General features: G+C 36.8%; 1 protein-coding gene across 6 annotated transcripts in view; it reads right to left on the bottom strand.

Annotated features, from left to right (window-relative positions):
* The window catches only part of FBXW7 (F-box and WD repeat domain containing 7), a 183,090-nt gene that overhangs the window by 67,670 nt on the left and 87,536 nt on the right, over positions 1-27,884 (bottom strand). Inside the window, exon 1 of one of the 6 annotated variants that reach the window (XM_054202200.1) lies at positions 15,171-17,356. The exons of 2 other annotated variants lie outside the window; for them this stretch is intronic. In XM_054202200.1, coding sequence (XP_054058175.1) covers positions 15,171-15,317 — 147 coding nt within the window. In that variant the 5' untranslated portion in view covers positions 15,318-17,356. 3 more of the 6 variants (XM_054202204.1, XM_054202202.1, XM_054202205.1) reach the window with 3 other exon arrangements.

Raw genomic sequence — 27,884 nt, 5'->3', positions numbered from 1 at the left:
AGTACTAAAAAAATACTTCAATAGCTTCTACCACTACAAAATTTTTCTATTTTGCTGACATGCATGCACAGAAACATCCACATTTTTAGCAATACAGCTCTGGCTGCTTGGTACTATAAGCCACTCATTTTTCTGTTCTGTCTTTTGTCAGTCTCACTTTCTGTATCTCATACCATTTGTAGCCAACAAAGCAATACTGTATCTACGCCACAAGCACCGGACTGGTGTGGCACTGCCTGGTTTTCTCCACTCTGTGATAACTATAATATTGCTAAATAGTCTCTGAATTTGAAGCATCCACCAAAGAGGAGAAAATGCCATTTCCCTTCAAGCAACCATTGTAAAGAAACTGAATCACTGCTAAGACCACACAAAGTGCAGCTTACATTCCTCCTGTAGATAAGATGAATCTCTCACAACTTTCATTTAGAGTAATCTAACAAATGTTCATGACCACTTCCAATTTTGCCTTTAGGTGAGAATCAGATTTAGGAATTCTTGTATTTTTATGAAAATAAACACAGCTGTAAATCAGAGCTCAAACATCCTCATTCATACATGAAGAAAACACATTTTGCACTTTAAATGCAGTGGTGATTTTTCAACACCTAATGAATTTTGTTTACAAAGTAGCGCCCTCAAATTCTCTTTTCAGAGAGTTTCTATGCAGCAGTATTTCATCTGTATGTCATTCCTGCCTACACCTTCTGTTACTTCTGTATGGAAAAACTGTCTTTCTCTAAATCTTGATCCAATGAATACTAGCTATTTGGACCCAATGAGGTAAACACATTTTCAGAGGCAAAATTACTCTTTCAGAAAAACATGGTATATCCCAGCCAATTTTTTCCCCATTCCAAATTGAATACATGTATATATATGTGTGTGTGTGTGCGTGTAACACACAAAATAGGTTAATTTCAATTATCTCCAGTTCCATTTATACATTGAAATTTTCTTAACATACTTGGTAAAGAAATATATACAATTTTACTTTGGACAGCAAAATCTGAGCAGGATTTCAGTTGGAGACCATTTATTAACACGCAAGTTACACTGATGCAACAACTGAATTTTACATCCACAAAACCAATGCATTCCTAAATCCTCACTAGTACAGAAACTTGACAGGAGAGAGAAGTAGAAAGGATCACAGGACCTTCAAGAGGTCTGCCTTTCTCAGCAGAAATGATACTATTCCCAATGGGATTAGGACAGGATGGAATTTTATCTGCCTTGTGCTTTGTGCTAGATATCTTCTGGACCAGGGACTAGTCAGAATAGCTCGAATGTCCAGTTCTTGAAACATCTTTTCTGTGTCATCTCAGAGACCTCCAACTTCAGCTTGTTGCAACCTGAGATGCGGCCAGCATTCAATACAAGTATTTTTTTGCATTTTAGTTTAACAGGAAAGAAACCACTCCTGCTTTTCCAAGTCAAGCAAGGAAAGATGGGGGGTTCTTAGCAGTAGCTGTTTGCAAGTTTGGAGACTGTGACAGCAGCCATCTATGAGGTGAAAGAAGCAAGGAAAGGAAGGACATAAGGCAAGATTACCTTAGTTTCCAGATTTGTTTATAAAGCTACTGCTTACAACTACACTTTGGTTCTTGTCTCTCCTCTCCTGTGCACAGAATAGAAACTGCATACTGAAGGTAAGCTGGGAGAATTTTTTATTTCATTATTGAGGGGCAAAGGACTGGAGAAAGAAAAAAAGTTTCCTTATTTATAATATATTAAAAGACAATATGCAAGGGTTTTCCCATTTAATATTTTTCCTATTAAAAGCTGAGCTCTTGTTTATACTGAAAAAAAATCTGATTACTTTAAAGCTAGAATATAAGATAATATGAAGGGAAAGAAATACAAAATAGGAAGAACTTAAGGTTTGTTGTGCTGGATAATAGCAGAAAATTTGCTAATCTGTCTATTCGTGAAAACACTTAATGAAGGCACACCTAAAACAGGCCAGATAAAATCTTTGTGTTTGACACAGTTTTTGATATGTCTGTGAGATGCACATAATCAAGGGCGGAGTCTTAACAAAGCAGCTCTGCTGCTACTTACTTGCAAGAAGCTAGAAGGAAATCTTAAAACTCTCCCTGAAAGAACAGCATCTATATCTGTGTATGTATTCTGAGGATTGTTATTATGTAGTATTAGATAACGAGATGCTATGACTCCCCAATTCTAAATGGAAGAAGAAAGGAAGCAATTACCTACTAGCTTTAATATTGCATGTTACGGAATGAAAATTATATATTGTATTTTAAAAATAGACCAAGAAGTTCACAAGCACTGTCAAAGGAATTCAGAAGTTCAGAAAGGGTTTTAGCATATTTATAAGTAGCAACTGACATTCTTTTAGAAATACAAAGATGGTTGCATATATTCGGTTTTTAATAGGGCAACAGCTTTGTGATCAGTGTCATTACGTGCTTTGGAATGCCACATCCAATATCTGGCACTCTAATTCTTCAAAGACAAAATACATTTGTATGTCCTCTCTACTGGAACGCATACTGATTTTTTGTTCTTTGAGAGAAAATTAAAAAAGCTTATTGATAATGCTGAGCTAATTTAAAGACTGGAATGAAACAGTTGGACAATACTCTCTTAAGGTGCATACAATACAGAGGGGGCCACATTTGTGAAAAAAGGACCTTTTATTCAGTTGCTTTCATTTTGTTGGCTATTTTGCAGCAGTAATTATTTTACCCCTTAATTTCAGTGTTTGTCTTAGGAAATTAAATTGGAAACATCTATGAGGAATACAGTCTCTTCAAAGTCACAGCGTTCACATTTAATTCCCTTTCTCCATCACCTCCTTCCTCTTCACCCCCAAATTTGTCTCTTAGTAAGCTAAAAGAAGCCCACACAATACTTTAGATTTTCAACAGTTTAGTCTCAAGACTCCACAGAATACTCATTCCCCGTATGTCCACATACCATCAAAACATGAACTATTTCTCAAAACTCTGTAAAACTGCTGGTTAAAACTCCTAATAAAGAGAGATCAAAGCTTCGAATTTGTGCTGCATTACAAAGCGTGTGTCCTATGCTGCCTCACAGCAAGGAATTTCTTGCATGAAAATGCACAAACAGGTGTCCTGACTTCATGGTTCTGAAGGCTAAGCAAAAAGGTAGCAGAACTCTAAGATACAGGCCACCTGAAATTAAAATTAGAGAAACAGTGGAAAATAGTTTAAATTACATTTAAAACTACTACTAAGTATATTTCTTTATTTTTCAATAATTCTGTCTTACATTTCACCCCACCGAGGTTTCATTTGTGTCAATGCAAGTACCTTTGCAAAAAGAATTCTATTTACCTTCTTCCAAATATGTAAATATACAAATACTGTACATTATACATACACTCAAACTATGTTAAAAAAATTTACACATTTTGGTGCTTATATCATGAAGCTTAGTTATCTCTTCACAGAGAGGACAGTTTGATCTAAAGGGTTTTTACTCACTAACATTTTTCATGCTTAAGTAGTGTAAATCTGAAGTACAAAATCTTAAAATCACCAAGAAAATATGGGGCCTTAGGGCCAACTACTAAATAATGTATCTCAATTTTTACATCAACATACATACGCAAAAGATTGACAATGCTAAGAGCAAATAAACACAGATGTCTCCTGAAAGATTCATTTTCCTAGGCTTGCAGTACCTATTATGACTGGGTAACTATGTCTGAATAACCTCAGGGGACACAAATTGTCTACTGAAGCCCAAAGAATATGCTGAAAATTTTCACCCATTATGAATTCTTATGGTCTATGTGTCCACTGCAAAGAGCTGCCAGCGCTACCTGCTTCTATAAATTAGGTCCCCCAACGCCAGAAAGACACTCCAAATTAGTGGAGAGAGGTGCAAATCATGGTTTTTAAGATTCCTGCACTTCAGTGACCAGCGAGGATTTTTAGTGCAGGTAAAGACGGCTGAGGGGGGACCTTATCAACACTTATACTTACAGGGTGGGTGTCAGGAGGATGGGGCCAGGCTCTTTTCAGTGGTGCCCAGGGACAGGACAAGAGGTAACGGGCACAAACTTGAGCATAGGAAGTTCCACCTAAACATGAGGAGGAACTTCTTTACTTTGAGGGTGGCAGAGCTCTGGCACAGGCTGCCCAGAGAGGTGGTGGAGTCTCCGACTCTGGAGACATTCCAAACCCGCCTGGGCGCGTTCCTGTGCAACCTGCTCTAGGTGACCCTGCTCTGGCAGGGGTTGGACTAGATGATCTCCAGAGGACCCTTCCAACCCTATGATTCTATGATTCCCTCTGTATCAGTAAAAGAAAAAGAGAGAAGTCAGGGTGGGGGGTGATGTGATGGGGGGGGCGAAGGTTTCCACACCCACCTCTCCTCACTGACATGTTTTCAGGAATGAATTAATTCTCTGAGGATGTCTTAGATGTCTTCAAGCATTTACTTTCTCCACATACCAGAAAGAATAGGTCACTTCTGATACAAGCTCTACCCAAATCGAGAAAAGTAAGGCTGGACCTGCTAGACACAGCCATAAACAGACAAATATGCAGTATTTCTGGACATTTAAATTGTTCACTTGTGTGCTCAAATTAAAATGGGCCAGCACTTCAGAACAGGAAACTATTTCCTCTTGACCCTTTCAGAAGTTTGGATGCCTTCCCAGAAATCTCAAGACCGGCACAGGGCTTAGGACTGTGCCTGCAAGACAGCTGCATCTGGATACAGCCCTTCATGGGAATGCACAGGACAAACCATGGAAGACAGGTTGAACAGATGTAATAAACTGAGGTGCTGCCAGGTCCAGAAAGCGATCCACGTTAATCAGATGCTCCAAAGAAATTTCACTCAGCAAGGCAGCGCAATAGGCAGGCCATTTGAAAAGCTAACTTTAGTTATGCCAACAGATCTCACAGAAGCCCACGATCGCTCACACAGCTTGGTATCAGGCAGTTCCAGCTGCCTCCTCTTCTTCTTCTGGGAGGGAATTGCTACAACTCACTGAAGTTTTCCCCCCATGATGACCAGCTTTTTATGCAACAAGAAAACAGAAGAAGGGAAGAAACTAGAAGAAATTTACAGTAAAATAATTTGACAATTAAACATAATAATTCCAATAAAATTATAACAAACTTTGTTTACCCATGAGGAGGGTGAGGTGACTTAAAAAACATCAACAAACCAAGCCTAAAATGAATCTACTTTTGCAATTTTAATCCACAGAATATTACATACAAATTGGCACCAACCAAAATAGCTGCTCTTACTATTCTAAACCATTTTCTTTCTAAAGTGAAGAAATACTGCTATGGACATATGTCCTTAATAAAGCTGGAAATTAATTTCAACCCTCACATTAATTGCAATTAGTGTCAAATTTTTATAGTGCAAAGTGACCTCAACACATAATGATATTTCAGACATGACAAGAAAACTAACAATTTCCATCAGAAGCAATTTTATACCACTAGATGAATCTCGGTCAGAAATAGCACAGACACCATAGATCCTGCCATAGGCTAAAGGGATGATGCAGCCTCGCTTTCTTTAATTTGTATGATTAGCTTTTTGCCATGTGCAGTGTCTGTCACATAATCTTACTTATTTCTTGCATCAGTGTGAATGAGAACTGCAAATAAGCGTCAGGCTCACATGTCTAATACTTGAAACAGATAGAAGATTAGTATTGTTTAAAATAAACACATTCCTCCCAAAAAAGAAAGGTGCACAAGCATCTATTCTGGGTGCTATTCAAGAGAAGAGAATTGGTACCAACTGTGAGAGTTTATTATCTGCCTGAAGATAATAAAGCGAGGGTAAGAAGTAGAAATTGATTGACATGTAATATTTTAATAATTTATTATACTTAAACATAAATGCATATATTTTAAAAATTAATTAATAGATGCTGTAGCAGCTGTATTTTTATATTTCTTCAACCTGATGGCTTATCTGGTTCAATTAGGAAATATTAGACTAGCCAGCTACAGATAATTCCTCGTTTCATTAAAGGAGGTGAGTGGGCAGGAAGGGCTTCCCAGAACCACGCGCAGCGTAAGTGGAGAAGCAAAGGACAGGAACACTGTGGGTGTAAAAAGGCAGGAAAGAAAAGAGAGATGCTTTAGAAAAGCTATGTGGACAGAACAGGCACTAGACAGTAGAGGACTTCTTTGATAGCTAGACAGGATTTGGAAAAGGGAGGCAAAGGAAGGGAAGACTGCGAGACCACGAAGAAATTCGTGGTAAGAATTCAGTCTGAAATTTCACTGACAACAAACCACAGGAGAAATGCAAGACGGAATGTAGTAGTGCTCCAAATATGTTAAAATTGCAAACATTCTTGCCAGCTGCTGCTGTTATCATGAGAAGTAATCTTGTGTTAGGGTTTATTAATAGCAACATGCTTTGGAAGAGACTGCCATTTGTACTTACAGAACACTGTACCATGCAGATTGACTTAGAGCAACAAAATCTTAACTGTTTAAGTATAGGAGTAAGTCCGGGTAAGTAGGAAAAAAATGGCACTAAAAAGATACCAAAAATATCTTTCTAGCACCTCCTCTGCTGTTCTTTTTCAATTTTCAGGAAAGAAAATTCTGTTGGGAGAGTATCCTTAGAAAGAGAGCCGTACAGTGTCACCTACAGACTCCTGGCCTATAAGCCAAGGAACAATTTTCTGTTTTCTAGCAGCTAAAACCACATCCTGTTTGTATTCCCATTTTTGGCTTTTATCTCTACAAGCAGTAAGCTCTCTGTGCAGGGACAATTTTGCATACAGCATTTAGGACAATGCTGTATGTATAATATGAATAGTTATATTAATACAAGTATGCTTTTTAAATCCATGTCTGCATATATAAATGGGGGCATCTAAATCATGAGGACAGACCGCACATGGTACCATGTAAGAGCAGTATGCTGCGACCAGTTACCTTCATTACACAATAGCTACACTATAAGCTGAAATAAATATGCTGACATAGAAACTGAAGTCTAATGCAATTTTAGAAATTCCACAGGAAGGTACAGATACTAAAATATCTGGACTCATGTATTTACATATTACAGATTCCTAAAATAAGTCTTTTACCTACCCAAGTCTCCTATGTACAAGTCACCTCTTTTTTGCAATTTAGAAATAAAATTCTGTCTACTACCTTGCATATGCAAAATAATGCAGCATATACAAGCTTAATAAACTATCTGAAATAATGAACCATCTGAAAAAGAGAGAAGAGAAAGAAGCCTATTTTACTAATTACAACACAAAACATTTGCTGTCTTTGCCACATTATTATAGCATTCCCTGTAAAACAAAAACATCTCCCTAGCTCACCAAGTTTAGTACCATTTACCAAGCATTTACCAAGTGTTATGAACTTCTTTGATACTAAGTATAAAATAAGTTGGGTTAAGGAAGTATTGCTAAACTCAGATAATTCATAAGAGAAAAACATATACAGAAGAATATATTTAGACTTTTAGTATAATTTATGCATTTTAACCCTTTCTTCTTCTCTCTTTCCGTTTTCAATCAGTTTAGGACCAGTGGATCTTTGGTGATCTTGCAATATATTAGAATATGATTGATAAAACAAATGAAAAATGCTGCCCACACAAATCTTACAATGTTTTGCCTACTACTTCAAAATGTTATGGTAGGAGCAAAGTTATTAAAAACAGATTTACTGTATCACCTTCTAGCACAGGATCAACATTTTCATATGACATACATAACCAGCACTTCTCTTTCACAAACATGTATATTTGCAGCATATTAAAAATGTAGTACGGTTTGCAATTATGATCTGAATTTTTAAGAAAAAAACATTACCCTACTTGTTGGATTGAATATTTTACTATTAAAATCATGCCCTTTGAGAGGTGAGTAACCACGGAAGTTTTTCTGAAATGTGATCAAACTGCACATGACTACACAACTGATCTGCAATCATCTTGATCCTCCTACTAAGAAACCTTGCAACCACATTGATTACTCAAAAAAATATTTTAAGGAACACAACAAATCAAAAGTACAGACTTCCTTAACTAGAAATAAATAAAAGGAAAAGTCATGTCAACTCCAGTGATGTTTTGTTGCCTTTTCAAAACTGAGTAACACTATAAAATACCTGAACAGAATTTAGAAAGATACTGCTGTTGTCCCTGTGCAAAACTATATTTTCAAACAATTTTTATCATGAAATGAAGATAAATAAGCATACCAGGAGCTGGAAAGAGGGCAAAGGGAGAGAGGAAAAAGAGGTCTACTTTTAACAGAGGATGAATATCAACGAGAAGCTGTAGGGAGAAAGCAAAATTAGCAGGCCAAAACTAGGTGAAGGGCAAGTGAGATAGAGCAGAGCCTCAGAGTTGCAAGAAAAAAACTCAAGCCAAGCAGTAAAACTAGGAATGAGATGGGATCTTCGCTCTGAGGAGTGGAACTATTTAAAATAGCAAAACCATCATTCCCTGACTGTAAGGGTTCAGCACATAAGGAACGACAATCAATCGGTTGTGATAAGCGTCAGAGATCCGAGAGCAAGATGCTCATGCTACAGCCCTCCTTATTATGACTGTTTGACTTCTTAAGCTTATGACTTCTCTGTGTCTCATTCTAGTTCAGTTCAACTTCCACTCAAAATCCGGGGAATGTCAGAACAAAGATTGCCAATTAAAATTAGTCTGTCCTCTTTGTGTTTCTGTATTAAGAGACAGTCGTGACACGGCAGAACATCTTTTCCTCACAAAGGATCCTTTCCGCACACCTGAAAAAGCTCTGTTCAGGAAATTAAAATGGCTTCATTTGTTGTAGAAGGACAAAAAGTGTTTACTTAGTGATACAAGGGACTGCAAAAAGAGAAAAAGGAGATTCACAGTTAAGGCAGCTAGGTTTCAAAGCAATAAATGATGTATTTAATTACACATTTCATGAGTTCCCCTCCAGCATGATCAATCAGCAAAGAGGCAGCTGGGTCAGTTTATGGCATCACTGCTGACTCCCATTCCCTCTTTTCTTCTGCTGGATGCTATAACCTCCACAGCTTGACACGGTAAAACAGACAGACTTCAGGCAGGCAAAGAGCTTTCACAAAGTAAATCCAGCATGTTTGAATAGCTCAACGTGAATAACAATAAAGGTTTCTAAAGACATCTAAACAACTGGGCACAAAGGAGGCAAATTGCCCAGGCAGCTTTCCTTCTGACACCTCCTGAAGGGAAGTGACTGACTGCGGAATTGTCCTAACATGCTTTCAGCATCTGCACCCACGCATCCCTCTGTAACAGACAGCACTGCTCCTTGCACGGAAATGGAAGTTTTAAATACATCAAAACCACAAAGAAAAACATTTTAGCTAGCGTTAAATATAAATGAGTTTCCGATTGCTGCTTTTATCTTGGCCAGGAATAGGTAGAACAATTTAAATATAAAAGTGTTTCTCAAAGACTCAGTATGGTGACAGGGGATCACTGAATATTCTGAAAAAGCAGTCTCTGGGAATGCTATGACATGGTGGAAGTCTGGAGAAAAAAAAAAAACAAACACCAACCCACTCCATCACCTTCCCAAAACCCCAAGTTGCCAGAGGTTGTCCAAGTATTTTTGAGCCAGTACAGCAGGTTGGGCTAGATATGCATAGTTCAGCCAGCAATTTTCTTTTTCCCAGGGGATGCAGGGAACAGCTGTCTGAACAGCAAACTAAGTGCTGCCTCCTACAAATGGCTATCTTAAGCCCAGAGCGTCTGTAACACCCCACAGAAGGGGAGGAGTAGACGGAAGCATACTTCTGCCTGTATCTAGTTCTACAGAGCCATACATACTGGCTATACCGGACTGTATCGATGCTTTTGAGACCACAGGGCTCTTCAGCAGAGTCAGGTTGAGCCATGCCACCCTGAGTTGACCACATAATTGAGGATCTGCCCACTTCTTTTTCCACTTCCTATTTCATTCCCTCTCAAGTACAGTACGGGGTGAACTGGTTTGCAAGCAAAATGAAAGAAATAATTGCAGAAAGAAGGAAAAAAAGAAGGGTGAAGAAGATATTTTTTAGACCGCCTCTGCTCCACATTGAGAAAATAAGTAACATATTGCTTTTCTTCAAGGCTGTCACCTCACACAGGAAGAACTTTTATTCCCCTTCTGAGAGGAGATGAAAGGCATGGGAGAAGCAGATTCAGAGTGGAGATACTGCATATACTTAAAAAAGGAGAGGAAACAGTTCATTATTCAAGATTATTTATCTTCTAAAAGGAGTTAGCCTTTAGGTAGAGTGTTACACAAGACTTAGTCTTGTTCATTTCTGTAACTTTTCAGTATTCCTTTCTTTCCACTCAAAACCATCTGAAGTACTTCCATTTCATTCCAAAGACCTTCCAAAACTGAAACTCCAAAAATAATAAACACTATAGATTATAAATTTAACAACGAAAACTAAAACATCTATAAGGCTGGCTTCACTGTGAATATTTGGATATCCAGAGCAACAGACACACTCCATTATGAGAAACAAACGTAAGGGGTAAGAACAAACTTCCTTTCCTGTAGATATCAACTGATCAGTCCATGATCTGTACTTCCATTCAGGTGACAAATTCTAACACACACAAGGGAATTTGAAGTTAAGACTAAACCAGCCTTGAAAGAAAGTTATTTCTGACAGCCTCTCAAAGAGGCTTCTTACCACCAGTGGCCATAATGCAAACTCCCTGCCACAAAGCCCAGAATCAAAAGGTCTCTTGTAGAAGATGCAGGCACGTGGGAGTGCTTCGATTTGTCCAGTGACAGACTCTTAAGACTCCTTTAAGTTTTAAATTAAAAAATTATACACATATACATGTATATATGCATGCACACACATGCACACTTTCACACTTTTTTCTTTATGCTCTTCTGACAGTCTCTTCTTACCAAACAGTAAGAAATTCCGAGGGAAAAAGAGATTTATTTTTTTTCTCACTTTATGCTTAAGGGGAAAATAGTTTAGCTCTTTTTCATATTACTCAGGACCTGATCCAAACTCAGCTGAAATACAGAGAAGCATAAGATAGGAAGATACAGCATTTCAGAGAAAGCTAAATATATTTTTGTCCATTAAGTAACTTGTTACTGTCATTCATGAAATAACGTGCTATACTCAAGCAAGAAATACGATTCGTTGCAGAAAAATTCAGGACTACATTTCCCTGAAAAATTGAATGGATGGACTACTTGGTTAAACTGCTGGCACAAACATTTACATAGACTTGACTGACAATGAAAAGGGTGTTTTGGTTGTTTTAACACAGAAATTAAGTGATAAAGAAACAAGTCCAAATAAGCGAAGTTGTTCAAGCATAAGACCCATTAGTATTTCAAATAAATTATTAGCATACCAGCCAACCAGAGGAAGGAAAAGGAACTAGAGTCTTTTTCCAAGTGCTCTACTGTAGTAGCAAATGGACCGATACCATATGTAATGATTACTCATTACAACTCTTACGACCAGTGGATGCTCTTGTATACAAAAAACACAGGAAGCATTTCATTGATGAACTAAGTTGATGAACTGCCAAAATCTGGTCAGATACATTTTAAGGGTGAAACACACACATACAGTGAAACTATTCTCATAAAACTGTATGGTATAACAGAATCTTTGGTGTTTCTGAGAGTATGGGCACTGCAAATAGATACCCTTGTAACCTTGACTTTTCTAGCTTGGAATAGCACAGGTTGCACACTGAAACCCCTGCTTTATAACAATTCAGTGCTACTTTAAGCCACTTGAAATGAAGGAATGGTGCCAGTGAACAAGTCACTTTCACAAATTCTCCAGCTTATTAGCACTTCTTAAAAACATATATTCCATGTGATGAAATTGTTATACAGCAACCTGCAAGGCAACAAGTACTGGAATTTTCAGAAAAAACATGGAAGACTAAAGAGGGAAGAAATCTATTTTTAAAGTAGAGCTTTTGAGATAGTCAAGAACTGTAATGGTTCAGAAGGAAAAACACTTCTACTGTTAGTGTTTTAAGAACAGTCTAAGGGGAAAATCACATAGTTAATTAAGAGACCAATTTTTTGTCAACAGAAAGTATTTACCACGGCAAGCAAAATACAGCACTTGATTTTGGAACATATGTGACGTACGTGACTATCTCGTAAGTATGGTCAATGATCAGCTGCAGTTACATCGCACGGAAGAGCTAAATGATATCTGATACCTGAAGTGTGTACTAGTTGAGAGGTATTCATTGCTTCTTCACATTATACTGCAAAATCTACTTCAGTGCCTACAAAAGGATGTGTTAATGGCTAAAGAGGACCACGGCTACGTCTACGTTTGACAATACTTCATCAATGTTTCAGTGACAGCTTTGAGGAAATACATACGTTTATTGTGTAAGTACAGTACTTTTAGAGCTATGCACTAAAGTTATTCTCAAGCACTACATAAAAAATGCTAAGTAATACCATTTTTAACTGGATTCAGATTAGTAATATTGCAGACAAGTGTTTTAACTACATGAGCAAACTGACAAAATGCGTAAGGGCAAACTGTTAAGTCCTGTGACCATTTATAGTGCACTTCTTGATAGAAGCCCAATATAACTAATGCAGAGGATGCAGAAGCTATGAATTGTCAGCTCTCATAACGGAAGTATTTTTACTCACAAGGATCATAGTACACATTTTAAAGATGTTTTGCTTGGTTTAATGTACAATTAAGGAGAGGAAGAAATGAGTTCAAACAAGGAGAAGGTCGATAATCTTTAAGTCAGGTCAGTGTTTGAATGCCCCAATCATATACTTGCCTGAGAAAAGTTGGTATTGACATATTACCAACTCAGTAAGCTAGAAGCAAACTGTAGCTCATGTTCTAAAGCACATCAAGTTTAGGTCTGAACATTAAATGCTAAATAATTCAAAGCATTACTTGTTAAATGAAAAGCAGAATTTAAAAAAAATCTGCGAGTTGCGTATTATTGAAAACTTTGTGTCAGTACTCATATTTGACATAAAAATACTTTTTTGGTTCTTACTATGTTTACTAAAACGATAAATCTACATAACAGAAGTATTGATTCTCTCAGCTGGTGATATGCAAAATTAGGTGGTTGTTGGTTTGTTGTTTTTTTTTTTTTAATATGCAGAAATGAAAATGCAGATGTTGTATGCAACCTATGCGTGTTAGCATGGAAGGAACCCAATATGGTAATCGTTATGAGTTACACACAGGCTTTGAGTGCTGCAAGCCATGACACTAAAGGCGGAGCTCTCATCTTTTCCACTATCAGCTGCCATCATACTGAGAATTATTAGCTTCAGAAGACAAGATAAACTTAAATAGATTGATGATATCTTAGCTGGTAAAACATACATTTACAGCATTTCTTGATTTCCACCTTAGCCCTAACGATAAAAGAAAAGTCGATGCTGAATAGCTTTTTAAACCCTCCTAGACCTAAACCTCTGAGTCATTAAACTGACTGCTTGAACATGGTGTAGGACAGGACAACTGAGAGAGACTGCGGTCGTTTTGGAACCATGCAGAACCTTCAGAGAACTGCTTTAGAAATTATTTTTTTTCATATTCATGATAAGTTAATGTGTGACCGCACTTCTCATTACACAAAATACACACATAAATCATCAGCATTAAAGTTCCAAGAGTATAACGTATTAATATAGCCACAAAAATACTTGTGAAATATATCTACTAAACTTGTCTTCTATGCTCTATATTATTATTAATCCAAGACAACGGAACTAAAACTATCCAGACATATTCCAAACGCTTATTTTCAAGCAACCAGTTCTCAAATCACAGAAAAAATTTGAAAGCATATCTATTTAAAAATAGAGGGTTACTTTATCCCTTTCCATCTTATGAAACGTTCCTATTCAATGTTTAAACACTTAGGTGTAACATCTAATTTTAAAAAAAAAAATACTTTTTTGAAATGCACGATCCAATATTAAACAGTCACATATATATATACACGCTAGTTTTTGCATTGCTGCAGGTTGATAGCATGTTGTTAGCTTTCAACACATGCCGTATACCTTGTACATATAAGAAACACTCAGACATTCAAAGCAACCTAGTAATCAAGCTTTCAAGGGTGATCTTGTCAAATTTAAATTTCATCTGCTATTTCACTAACTTTACTAAAAAGGACTATGTTGACATTCAAGGAAAGCCAGCACATTTACAAAAGCTGAGCTAGATTTTAAAACTTGTATCAATAAATGGAAATAGTATTTATTCAGTACCAATAGAAAACTTAAAGTAATGTTGGGAAAATTCATTATGAAGAGCAAATTTATTTATAATTTTACTGAAAAAAATGTACCAAAGCATAATAAAGAAAAATTAATTTTACTTTAAATAGGAGCTCAGCAGTATGCAAACTGGGTAATGAAATCATGATGTAAGTTGATTTGAAAATATTCGCTTTTTATTGAAAATTGTATATTACAGAGAGAACAAAACTTAAAAGACTTTTTTTCCCCCCCTACTCATAAATGTGCTTTACGAACCTCTTTATTCATATAGTTCCTGAAGCTGTAGCATAAGACCCGTGATAGTTTGTCAGGCTAGGATTGTCTATATATAAACTATATCGCAACCTCTACATAGTAACATGCTATTTTTATTTTCTGTAACAGCAAAAATGTTATCTCCATTACTGAGTTACAAAAGTATTAGAATTATATTTTAAGAATCCTTACTAAAAATGTTAAAATATTAATTAGTTTAACATCTCTAAATTCTCTACTTTAGTATCCAGCAAGTTGCATGTGCCAATATGATTCAGAACTGCATTCAATGGATTTTATTACTCCAAACTATCTACATCACCTAAAAGAGTGAATAACAGCAAAATACACATTTATGAATGCACCTATTTTGTATAGCATTTGTTTTCATTTACATGGTTTACAACTATAAAAGAATCTCTGGCATGTCCCTTTAAATGAGTAATAGCCAAGACAATATGCACGGATTTTAATTAAATTAAAGCACAAGAGTTATTGAAATAAATGGCCTGAGGGCTCCTCTGTGGCACCCTGAGTGAACAGATAATACAGATATAAGTATTTCCTCATGGAATGAATGCACCATGACAAAGCACAGAGCTGCAAGCCAAGTGATCAAAATTCAGGTTTTCAAGACACTTACCCGCCTACGGCAGAAGGGCAGCCCCTGTGCAATGATGCTGATGCTAAATATCTTCATCACGGTTTGGTGTGGTAGAGGTTCTTTGGCACTTTTAAGATCAACAGGAACCAAGCCATGGTTGATGGCCGTTTTCCCAGGTTTGGACATTTTATCGTTCTTACTTTGTCAAGTCTACTAATAATGCAAGAACATTGTGAAAAACTTTGCTTCTAAAGTTGCATGATTTCTTTTTTTTTTTTTTTTTTTTTAAAAAAGTTTCAGGATGGTGATTCAGCTCCCCACAGCCTGCTGCCTTTGTCTCTCAACCTTCTCCTGCCAAGTGTCCTGACCTGTCTGCTGCTCAGTGAAGTGCAAGCTATCCTAGTATAGACAGGAATTAAACTACCAAGGGGCAGGCAGACTGCTCCTGCCAGTCAAACAGCTGGTGGACCTCCCCTGCAATGTCAGGAGAGCCCTTCTCCAAAAAGGGATCCCCAGACTGAAAAAGAAGAAGAAATTCACAACTGCCAGGAGTTTTAATAGCCACAGCCACTTACACTTATGCTTTAAAGGAAAGAATTTTTTTTTTTTTTTAAATAAGTCAGCATTGTGCTTTCAGAAGGAGAAACCAAGGAGACTGCAACCTTCAGACAGTAGCAGTGTTACTACAGGATAAACTCCACCACTCACTGGGAAGACTCCTTCTGGACCTTCAATAAAATTTGACAGCTAGTAACTAAAAAACTGACCTGGACTTTGCTGATTCTCAACCACCGTCTCCACAAACATAATGTATTGCTAAGTCCAGAAGTTAAAAAAGGAAACAAAAGTGAAAAAAAAAAAAAGATACTGGGGAAAAAAAAATATGAATCCCCTAAAATGAAGGTATTGGCTCGCAACTTGTTCTTTTAATGAAAGTGGAGGCTATAATTTTATTTTCACCTACATTGTGATTTTCAGCTCCTTCTTCCTGGCCGTCCTTGCCTATGCACAGGTACTTCAGCCTGCACAGCCCCCCGCCTTCCCTGCTGCTGTGGGGGGAGCAGCATCTGCGGGGCTTTGACTCTAGAGATGCAATGGTACTGGAATATAATCTTTTCTGGTCATCACTGGTTTGAGTACCAGTTTGCTCAGGCCTATCCATCACACTGATGGAAAGGAGAAGGTCCCTTCCTCCAAGAACAGTGTCGCCCAAAGGATGGGGGGAAGGTCTGCCCGCCCTTAAGCAACAAACCTGACTGAGGGCCATTTTTCAGGAAAAAAGTTCTTAGTCCACTGAACAAAGCTAGAACAGCAAAGTCTATTACTCAGATTATCTGCAATTAGTCTACTTCCATTTTAAATAATTTCTTGATTAAATTAGCTTTTCTACAATGCCTCTAGGTTCCCACAATCCCTTTCCGATCCCTATACTTGGACATGTTTCTTAAAAAATATATTAAAACTCTGAAAACGTTTTTGAGCAAAACTAAGTAGAAAGAGAAAAGCCTCGGAAAATGTCTTATGAAATTGCTGATAAAAGACATAGAAAACCATCAAAGCCCTTGTATGAACTGAGTCGGTACAGTCCAAAACACAGTGAATAAATGACCATTAAGAAATCTTACAAGTCCCTTTATGCACAAACCAGCAAAGATAATTAACTGTATAATTATATAAGGGCAAAAGAGAGTGTAGTAATGCTTTAATGCTCGAAGCACAACACTGTAACTTGACAAAAGACAGCATTAAAATACGCCTGGTATTAGCATCTCCACTTAGCCCTTTGTTTCCCCTTCAAAAAGCCAAGCTGTGAGCATGCCTCACTGGCATATAGAGGGCCTCCCCTGACCAAACATTTGTTTGTTGAATGGTTTTTACAAAAACAAAACGCATATAGAAAAATCCCTAATGTTTCATTGAGTATATATACATTACACTTAGAGTATCCTCCACTTATAACAAAGTATCTTTCTCAGACAAACAAAAAAATCTTATTTCTTTACAGATGTTGCACATGGAAATGCTGTTACAGAATGCTGGGTAGCACAGTATTTTCATGCACTAATATTTATTATTTTTTTCTTTTCTATCATTCCATTCAAACGCCATTCCAAATCACATTTAGGAATACATTTTCTTCTTTACATTTCCTTCTTTGTGCTTCATCCTGTAGCTTACGATATAGTTTACCATTAGCCTGTACTCAACAGCGACACACCATCAGATCACAGTTTATAGCTTCATTATGAATTACTTCATAAGTAGGCTTTCACTTGGCCGGAAGACTTTGAAACTGACAGCCCAAGACACTTTTCCACTCAAATAAGAAAACTTCCCTGAAGTACTTCAAAGAGGGAGAAAGAGTAGCCTTTTGTTTCTGCTCTGAATAACTGAAGTGAAGAACAGAGCCAAAACCCCAAAGAGATCAACTTACGTACCCCTACTGATTTATTGTTCAAAAATAAGGAACAGGTCAAAGTTTTCCATTTTTGATATACCGGTCACCGTCTCAATCATTCCAACAAAGTTGGAAGTTTAATAAAATGTATTTATATTAATATAATTTGAGATTTGAATAGTAAGCATGCAACACGACAAGATCAGATACAGTATTTCATACAAAGCAAACCTCAGATACTAGTTTAATAAATACTCTAATTTAATTTCATACAGAAATGTCTCTATGTGCGTGCACTAAGAGAAACTGCTTAAAAACTCAGTTTTTAAAGATTATTTCATCGTGCAATTGCTGAAAGGAAAATTTGACAGTGTGGCAGGTCACGATTTTAGTATCAGCTGTTATTAGTTGATATTAGAACCTCGTATCTTACTACTTTACACACTTAGTCTCTCCTTTTTTTCTTTTCTTTTTTTTAATATTAGCTCCTAACAAAAGTTCAAAGCAGGAACATAACTTCGCTCTTTTACACATTTACACACAATTGGGGAGCAGACAAGACTGAAATATGGCATTCTCCAAGCACCGCTCACAGCACAAGTCCTCAGTCACAGGTTCTCCTCACACCTCTGAAAAGGCAAAACTCTAATTGCCAGCCCTTCTTCCTTTGTTGTCTGAGATAAAAGTTGCACGAGTGCATTAGTTTTTCCTCAGGATCTTCCAAACTATTCTAGAATAATTTCACAGGGACACACTTGTATCTGAAAAGAAGTATCATGTTCACATTCAGTGCCATCCCCTTTCTAAGTGGACAAAGCCAAAGCAATATAACCAATCTAACAAAGCTAGATTTCACACTTTAACAAAGTAATAAGGAAAAGCTTCAGTTTTTATCTCTGCCTACTTTCCCCTCCCTTTTCTATCATCGTCTCCCAGAAAAAACACTTGCACTAGCAGATGAGAACTTGCTGGCCCAATTTTATTTCCATGTATCATCACTTCTTTTTAGTCTCAGATTTGCTACACATTACTGACTGTAGGTATTATTGTCTTACAGTAACGTTTAAAGGCTGCAAGCTATGCTGGACAGCTATAAACATTTAATAAGTGAAAGTCCTTAGCCTGAAAATACAACACAGTCTAAATTGAGCAGTAAGAGGGTGTAACAGCAAGACAAAAATGGAGAGGGTTGGCTATCTTAGAAGTGTCAGGAATATATCGCATATGCTAGATATCACTTATTTTTGTATTTATTACGCATATAATTCTAATTTAAGCTCCAAATGTAAAGTTTAAAGAGGCACTCTGTTGCTTTTATCTTTAAAAGTGTGGGGGTTTTTATATTATACAGGGTGAGAACACGTATAAACTTGACAAATGTGAAACTATGAGAATTTGAACTTTAAAGCTCTGTAATACATTTCCCTAACATCCTGTATCTAAATGAAGTGAGGCTGATTTCCAGTGATGCTCTTTTTAGGTCCCCGTCTGTCATTTTAATCAGAAGATCACAATTGAAGTCAGATCACTTTATTTAGATGCATACAAGTGCCTGAAAAATTGAATTTGAAAATACTAATTTCAGATTGTCATGGACTATTAACTTAAACTTAAGAATCCAGAAGATTCCTCTTTCTTTTTGGCCAGTCCAGTGAAGAGATGCCTTTGTAAAATGAATGCATGTAGTAACAGCAATAATTTTTATACCTTCAGAGTAATTCAAAGTGATCCTGTAGCAGAGTTTTTTTAGGAGCTGTTTACTAGAAAGCAAATTTTACAAAATTAATTAGCTCATTCAGCATATTTAACTCAGGAAGGCCATGGTTTTAAGACATGGATCTAAGAATTTATCCCAAAACCGAAAACCAGCTTACTCAAACTTTACAGAATCTGCTCCTAGAGCTGACAATTGTTTTGCATATTAACATTACTGGGAGAAAATAAACAAACTCATGACATTTTAGTATGGTGACAGAACAGTAGAAGACCTAGAGAGACCTAAATAAAGTATTTGCAAGTATAGAAAGATTAAATGCAGAAAGCAGAACCCCAGACAGTTTTTCCACAGTTCTTAACATCGGCGGTCAACAGCTGCCCTCAAATGGATAAAACAGAGCACTGCAACATTTTAAAAGTCACCTTCTCAAAATAATAGCAGCAGCATAATAATCCTTTGAATATATTTGATAATATACTTCCTAAATAACATTTTTAGTAAGCTCTGCATAGCTGTGGCATAAAGAATGCACTATAATTTATATTATACAGAAGCCTTATTGCTCCCTTGATATTCATGCTGGTCCCTGCCCATGTGTAGAAAGAGGGAGAACCATTTTGTTAGCAAGCGAGACAGTCTACACTACACTAGTAACTACTCTTATAGAGCAACTGTGGTCCCAAGTTTATTTATGCAAGGGCTTGCTAATATCAGTATACCAATAGCTCCTAAATAATACATTGCATATTAGCTGCTTTGGACAGGCAAATGAATAAGCTGTATAGAAAAAAGGCACTGCTGTACAAAACTAACTGCAACTGTATTAGTAGTGCCGCACAGAAAAAACTATTGCTCTAAATAGTCTCTATTGTATCCAGGTTTACCCAACAGAAAAATCTGCACGTGTAAGAAAACACAGTGACCCAGACCCCTGAAGAGGGTATGAGGAGAATCAATGGAGAGGATCATTTTGATCTCACAAGATCGGAATTTCCTAATAAATGTACACTTGAACAGCATACAAAAGGGGCAAAACTACTAGTAAAACATGCAAACCGATTGCTTTCTCTGTAACTCGGGAAAAAAACAAGTGTGGTACTGTTATATCACAAGCAACAGAACCAACAAAGCCTGACTCCAGATGAGATTGTCATGCCAGTTTGAATTGTGCCTGAATTACACTACGGCATCTCCAAGGCCTTACAGTCCCAAAACGTCAGGCAATCTACATGGAAGAGTCACTCTGAACAGCCCAGCCATAGCAAAGCTTTATTTGAGGCTTATGCCTTAACTATGAGTTTTGACTAATAAATGGCTTCTACGGTGTAAAGTAAGGAAAAAACGTCAACTGAACCTTTTTACATGGTCAGAGGAAAAACCAATTCCACAAGGATTCAATGAAGTCTAACCAAGTGATGGTCACCCCGCAGACTTCTTCCTCAGCAGATGCACTAATAAATCCCTTTCCCACCTACTCTCTAGTTCCCTTGAAAGCTTGTGTAATCTTAATCTTTCTCTCTGCCAAATTGGGTGAAAATTAGTCAAGAGATGGAAAGGAAGAAAGACAATGACAGGCAGATGTCTCAACTGCACAAGCTTTGTTTTCTTTGGCAACGTAGTGGAGAAGAATATAGATTTTAACTTGGACTCACTCAGATGACACTTCCTTGTTATAATTCTGGCTCTGGAACTGTATTGAGGCACGGCCATTAATAACTACTGGGATGAGAAAGGTTGGTGTTGCCTAATACATAAAAGCTACTTTAAAATTTTTGCCATGAAAGGGCAAGAAGGAGATACCAATGGATCTGTTTGATCCCACAGCTGATCTTCTTTGGACCTGAAATGAGACAAACAGGTCAGATGGAGATTCCAGTAGCAAAAGGAGAAGAGTAGCACCTCCCCTCCTTGCTCTAGCCATTTTATTCCAAACTCTTCCCTAAAGTGGCCATAGAACTTGTCAGGTTTGTGAGCTCTGAAATGACTCCAGTAAGCAGAATACATGAAAATCCTCAATTTTTGTTGTTGCTGAGTTATTTTTCCAGTAGATTAGCAAATGTAAACAGCGCACAAAGCAGCCAGATGCACGATGAGACAAATAGCAAAAGTGTTTGGAACTGGAGGGTAGTCAAGACCTCCATCTTTGAGCAACAATGAGCTATTAGATCACCTTTCTTTGTCCGTAGATGCCTTAGCATGCAATACTGGTCCCAAGGAGACGACAATGATAAAAGCTTCCTAGGTATCTCAGCAAATACAGAATTTCATCTCAAAAGAAAGTGAAGGGAACATGCAGGTACGGTGCAGCTATAGGCGTGGGATCTGCCCTCAGTCACAACAGTACTAGAGCAAAAGAACATTTGAGAAATTACAAGCGACCATTTGCACAAGCTAACTTTTTGTAAGGTAACATTAAGTGTTTATGAAAGAAACATAAAGACTGTCTAGTAAACTGCGTATTGGGAAGACTATATAATATTAATACTAATGACGCTATTGTATCATTAAAACATACTTAACCATGCACATTTAAAAAAAATAATTCCATCCATACTTTGACATCCCTGTAAGTATACATAATCATTTGAAACCAGAGGCCTATATAAGTAGGCTTTACTCCACAAGCCTCCTACCTTTCTTTACTATACTATGTGGTCTTGTTGTCATTGTCACTTTTTTTTTTAAACTATCTTTAAAGCATGTGTCTTCATTTCTTCATTAAGCATTTCAGAAAACATTCCAGGTATGTAACAGAAATCCAGCTGCATCATCTTGCGTTTTACAAATATTCCAGAAATGTCTGCCCAGTCCTCAATGGCTATAATATGACTTGTTGGATAAGCAAGTTCAACTCTTTGGCCTAGTCAGAGTTGCACCAGCTGTTAAAAACAATTGCTACAGCTGCTCTGCAGGAATTTATTTGCTGACCACTTATTTATGCTGTTGTTGCACCTTTAAATAAAGCTGAGACAAGAATTAAGAACTACAACAACAGGTAGAGAAGCCATGCAATATTTAACACTGGATTAAAATGCAAGTCAAATTCCCAACTGAGGATAAACCGGGGGAAGGGAAAGCAGGTGTTTTTATTAGTAAGGAGGCTGCTTTTATGAAAAAGGAAGATAGGAAACTGAAAATTACCATTCCATATGGTAATTCAGGTTTTCTTATCACTGTATCGCTCTTCCATGTAAAATGAAAGACTTGCAATGAGAAATTCTCTACTTGTATATATACATGCACAAAATACACACAAGGTAGTACCAAAATATTTAAAACATGATTATTTGTTTCTGAATAATGTCCAAAAAGCACTGCCAAAAATTAGTTTTGGACTTAGAATTTTCTTCCTTTATACATATTAAAAGGGAAAATGTGCAATCCCCAAAACTTCAGAAAGGTGTTAAAAATATTTCTTCCACCTAATGCACCTAAAAAAGTATTTATTTATTCTGTAGTGAAAAATTCTGTCCAGCTACCATTTATTCAGCATTAAAAAAAATTCCTCTTGTATGAAGCCTGACAACATAGTAACACCCTTCATATTAGCTATATTATTTACTGTCAAAATAAAAGGTTGAACAATGCAAAGAATTACATTTTGTATGTTTGAAACAATATAGACATCAAGGTCTATTTTGATACAAGATTGTGGTTTTTCTTACTAGAACTGTACAATGCACATAAATCTAACAAATGTAACAACTGATTGTTATACTGGTATTCATTTGATAGCACCAAATTAAGCTATATAATCCTTTTCAGCTGGTTAACAGCATACTGCAAAGGGGTGTGAGGCTATTCATAAAGCTCAAGATATGCGAAGCAAAGAATGCCTAAAGAATGCCTATAGAAAGAAGCAGGTACTTTGTGGAAGGACTGGCACTCTTGGTTGGTATGGTTGCCACCTTGATCTTTTATTTGTCTTTTTTTCCACTCTTTTTTTTTTTCCATTTTAGAGGAAAGGAAAGCCTTGCCTGTATTTTTATTTAATAAACACTGGCTTTCTTCGATTTGTTCAAATATCAGTTATTATTTAAAATGCTTATGAGTATTTAACGGAAATTGACTTTTTGTATATGGACAACCAAATCCAGCTTTGAGTTTACTGGCTGGCTGATACTCTGACTTCAAACCCTAGCAGCAAAGTGCAGTGCAGCAGTACCAAAGTCTGACTGGCACAGCGTCGGAAGTTTCAACAGTCTGTCCTCCAAAACAGATACACATGCATGCACGTAAACACAGCGTTTAGTGTACTTGCTGTAGGACATGTAATACTAGCGGTTTACACCAAAGCCAAAAATTGTGTAGATGGGTGAACACTTCAGGGTAACAACTGAAAGTGTCCTTGCTTTGCATGAAGTCCAGCTTAAAGAGAAGGAACAACATTATTACATTTGGCAAGGATGAGGGATCCATAATGAACAATATTAAGTCTCATTTCTTCCATTCAGGTGTGTCACTTCCATTTTCTTAATTTCATTTTTATTTATTCATTTTAATTAAGTGAATTATTTTCTGTGTGCTTTAGAAAAGTCTGACCAAGGGATCAGAACTGAAGGACTTATGACATTGGCAAAAAGAGCATTTATTATTTGTTGGTTTTTAATTTTTTTTTAAGCACTCAATATATTTGGGTCAATAATGATCATGATAGCTGCCATCGTCAAGGGACACTCCATAATTTAAGTGAGAAGAACAAAGGGTCACCTGGCCACTTCCAAACACAGAAAAACAGTGGCTGGATGACATAGGAATAAGAATGCGATGTGCACTTACAGGAAACGTTGCTCACACTTTACTTAAAAGTAGTAATGACTTCTGATGATGAATAAGGTGGAATTTATCCCTGCTGGCAATCTGTGGTGGTGTTCGGTGCATTTTCCACTTTAGCAGATGCACCAGGGATTCAACAAACGTATTAAAATTTAATAAGCATTAACAGAGCAATATTTCATGACACAGCTGAAAAGCATAGCCACTGTCTCCCAAGACTGAATTACATTGAATTTACCAAAAATCACTATTTGCTCTTTTTATATTGTGGAATATACAGTCAGATAGTAAAGTCAGTAGGAGACATCAACTTTTAGTAAGAACAAGCATAAAAATAAGTAAGGTTCTGTAAAGTAGTTGGTTTGGACCAGCTTGACTTGGGATAGAAATCTTTGTAGTTCCTTAGTAATTGTGTCCTTCTCAGATCCTCTCCCTCTTCCCAATTCTTGTTACAAACTAAAGAAACAAAATTTAGAATTAGCAAGAAGAGGAGAAAGAAGAAATAAGAGAAGTAAGAACAGAAGAGATGCCTGACAGCAATATCTTCTACTTGTATTTCAGTGCTTATTATGGAGATACCCATCCATGCACAAGAACCTTTAAAATCTCAGTATCAATTAACTATATGTAACATTACATCATAAGTTGCACTATGCCGAGTCAATGCACAAAAAGTTTTATAGAGATTATTTTAACATAAAGCACATTTTACAGTAATTTTGTGAAGCCTTGAACTTGTTTGGCCAGGAGAGAATGGGCAGAAATCTAGCAAAATTTGCATAAAGTTTATGAAGTTTAGACGGTGTTCTCATTAACCACCCTAGGGACAAGAAAGGAGCAGATGCTTACAACAAAGAGAACGGTTTATAGAAACACTGGTTCTAGGTTTTATATGGATTTTTCTAATAGAAATTTCACCAGTAAGGGAAACAATATAATATTCACATGCAACCTGAACAAAAAGTAATGTCAGATTAATAAATCTATACAAAATACATGTTGTATCACTGCTACACAAGCATAGCTTTACGCACAGATCAGACACCATATACTACCACAGAGAAACAGTTCATGTGTCAAAAATCATTCCTTTGTCAATAGACATTAGATGCTGGTTGTTCAAACATTCTGCTAAAACAGCTTGGAAATTTCAGTTTTAAGCATTCTGCCTGTTCAGAAATGATTAAACTAGCATATAAATTGACATTGTCTAGTTTTCCTCCTTCTACTCAAGAATTTGTAAAGATATGTAAATTACTTTACTGTGCACAGTTTGCTGAATAGCAACATGTTCTGCAGATAATGAAAAGTCTCCTACAGAAATAAAGGATGTACAGCTATTTTGCAGATTACAGTGAGAGAGAAATGCATCAGGAAAAAATGTTAGTCCTGCAGCAGCTGTTAAACATAATTCTGGTCCTCAGATCACCTTCTGTTCCTCTGTCCCTCTAAGCTTATTTCAGATCTCATCATTTTATAAGTATAAAACATCAGTGAACACAAGAAATGTACTGATCATAACTTATATTTTTAGACTTACACTTCAAATTCATAGCCAAAAGAATATTTATCACCTTCCATTTGGGAAGAGGGGGTGTCAACAAAACCAAAAACTAACTCACCAGCAAAAGTTTTACTTCCTTCACACTTGGATTCACCATTCGCATCAAGTTTCATAACCAGTAATACCAACTGGACTTAAGCCCCAAAAGGTGAAGCAGCTTAAAATTGACACTCAGAGCAACAGCATCCTGTTGCTGACAAAATGCTCAGTAAATACAGCTGTATCACTACAGGCTGGAGATATTTGGGCTAACGATCACATCAGGCAACAGCACCTGCCACATAGTCAAGAACAACATAAGGAACAAATGGCATATTTAAGTGGGGCAGAGCTCCCAAATGTATTTGTTAGACAAGCCATGTATCCCAACAACAGTAAGCATACTGAAAGTATTCTCAGGCACATTTTCATGATTTCTACTTCATAATGTTGTTGCCATATAATTGGTGAGTTGAAATGGTATTACTGCACTTTTTCTTTTTTTTTTTTTTTTTTTTTTTTTTTTTAAAAAAGCTCATTTTCATTTTGAGAGCAAAGATGCAGAGCAAAAACCATGTAGGTGCCTAATTAACTCTTAGTTCAAAGCCTATGAAAAAGTGTGCAACTACAAGACGCTGCTTCAGGTAGTTATCCTGAAGGTATCAATTTAATTTATTCTACATAAAGTAAACTGATACAGCAGTTTGAGCAAGTTCCTTTTCAATACTTACCTTTAAGGAGCTCTGCCTAGGCCAAGCAACTAAAAGACAATTCAAGTCAACACAACCTTGTGGCAATGCATCAATACCGAGCAAGTCTAAACCAAGCGGTTGTTTCCCCATCCCCCTAAAAGGTGTCTGGCATTTTTTCTGCTTTAGGGAACTGCTGGAAACAACAGCTGTGAACAACCAACCAACAAGGCTACAAAAGAATTACGCACAGATTCAGAAGAAACTACTGGACGTGTCTGGTAAGAACCACCAGGAAATAAGGAAGGTATACACTCTGAGCTGCAGGCTTCACTGCAAACAAGGTGCAAATGTACCTTGTCAGATACCTGTACAGACAAATCTGCCACAATCAAAAGCTCTGTAGGTTTATTTTCCAGCGTAGCTAGTTGAGGTCAATCCCTTGACTGGAGTTGAAAGACTGACCTCAGTTATTGGCACAGAAGTAGAAAATTGCTTGTGCCTTGCTCAGCTAGTTCTTTAGTCTAGTAAGCAATCTCTGTAACAGAAAACTAAATGAGAAACTAATCAGCACTCTCTCTTTCCACACCAAAAAACATGGGGGGGTGGGAGGGCAAGGAATCAATTAAAATCTACTTATTAAATACAATCTTGTAATCAAAACTATGACCCAAACTGTCAGCATCAATGTTTTCTGTTAAACTACTTTTCCTCCTTCCCAGGCACTGATATTCTTGACTTTTCTTTCTATACACAATTACTTACTTCACAAATTACACATTAACACTGTCATTTAATTCTGTAGTAATATTTGTAAAATCATACTGAAAAGAGGTAAGACGCACTTCATTAAGGGAAAGAAAAAACAGAATTTATTATAAAAGAAATTCCTGTCCTTTGACTGCAAGTGGCAGTTTAACGTAACAGTTAAATTTAATTACTAGGGATTTCAAGAACTTTGTATGAGAAAGCTGAACTGGATAACCAAGCTCTTAGATGACCTACGAACTATAACAGGGATAACCCCTTTACCACAAGCAGAGCCCATGTATCAATTAGCAAGCTTCACGATCTGCTTACAGAGTAGGGAAATTAGCAGAGCGGCAATTATTTAACACCAGTTTTACCTGCAAGTGAAGGTGTAAGAGCAATTCTACTTACAAAAGGCAAAAGTACAGCTAAACCTCTGCAAGCCTTGGGCAGCAAATGAAGCACGGTCTTAGCTTAGCACGGTCAAGAAAAAGCAGAGCAAGCAAGAAGTACTTTTCAAAAGTGCTGGTACTTGTAGTAAAGAAGCGTGATGCAGGTTAATACAGATGGGGAAGGACCTTGCTGTATACAGAGAAACTGAGAATCTGCATTCCTTTCACGGATGCTTTAATATTTAACAAACTACATCTTAATGACAGTTGCATAACCTTTCCAAATGATCCTGCATGCTTGGAATCATTAGCAACTAAACTGTGTAGTATATAAATGAGAAAGAAGTCAAAGGTTAAAAGTGCTGATTGATATTAATCTCAGAGTATGAATATTTCTAATGTTATTATAATCCAATACAAAAATAAGGCTCAGTAACCGAAGAGTAAAACAAATAAATTTAAGACAGCAGAACTTGCTCCGAAATAAC

This window comes from Rissa tridactyla, chromosome 5 (assembly GCF_028500815.1).
Source record: "Rissa tridactyla isolate bRisTri1 chromosome 5, bRisTri1.patW.cur.20221130, whole genome shotgun sequence".
In the NCBI taxonomy this organism is placed as follows: Eukaryota; Metazoa; Chordata; class Aves; order Charadriiformes; family Laridae; genus Rissa; species Rissa tridactyla.
The sequence above is the reverse complement of the archived record's forward strand: the minus strand, read 5'-3'. Positions and strand labels throughout refer to the sequence as shown.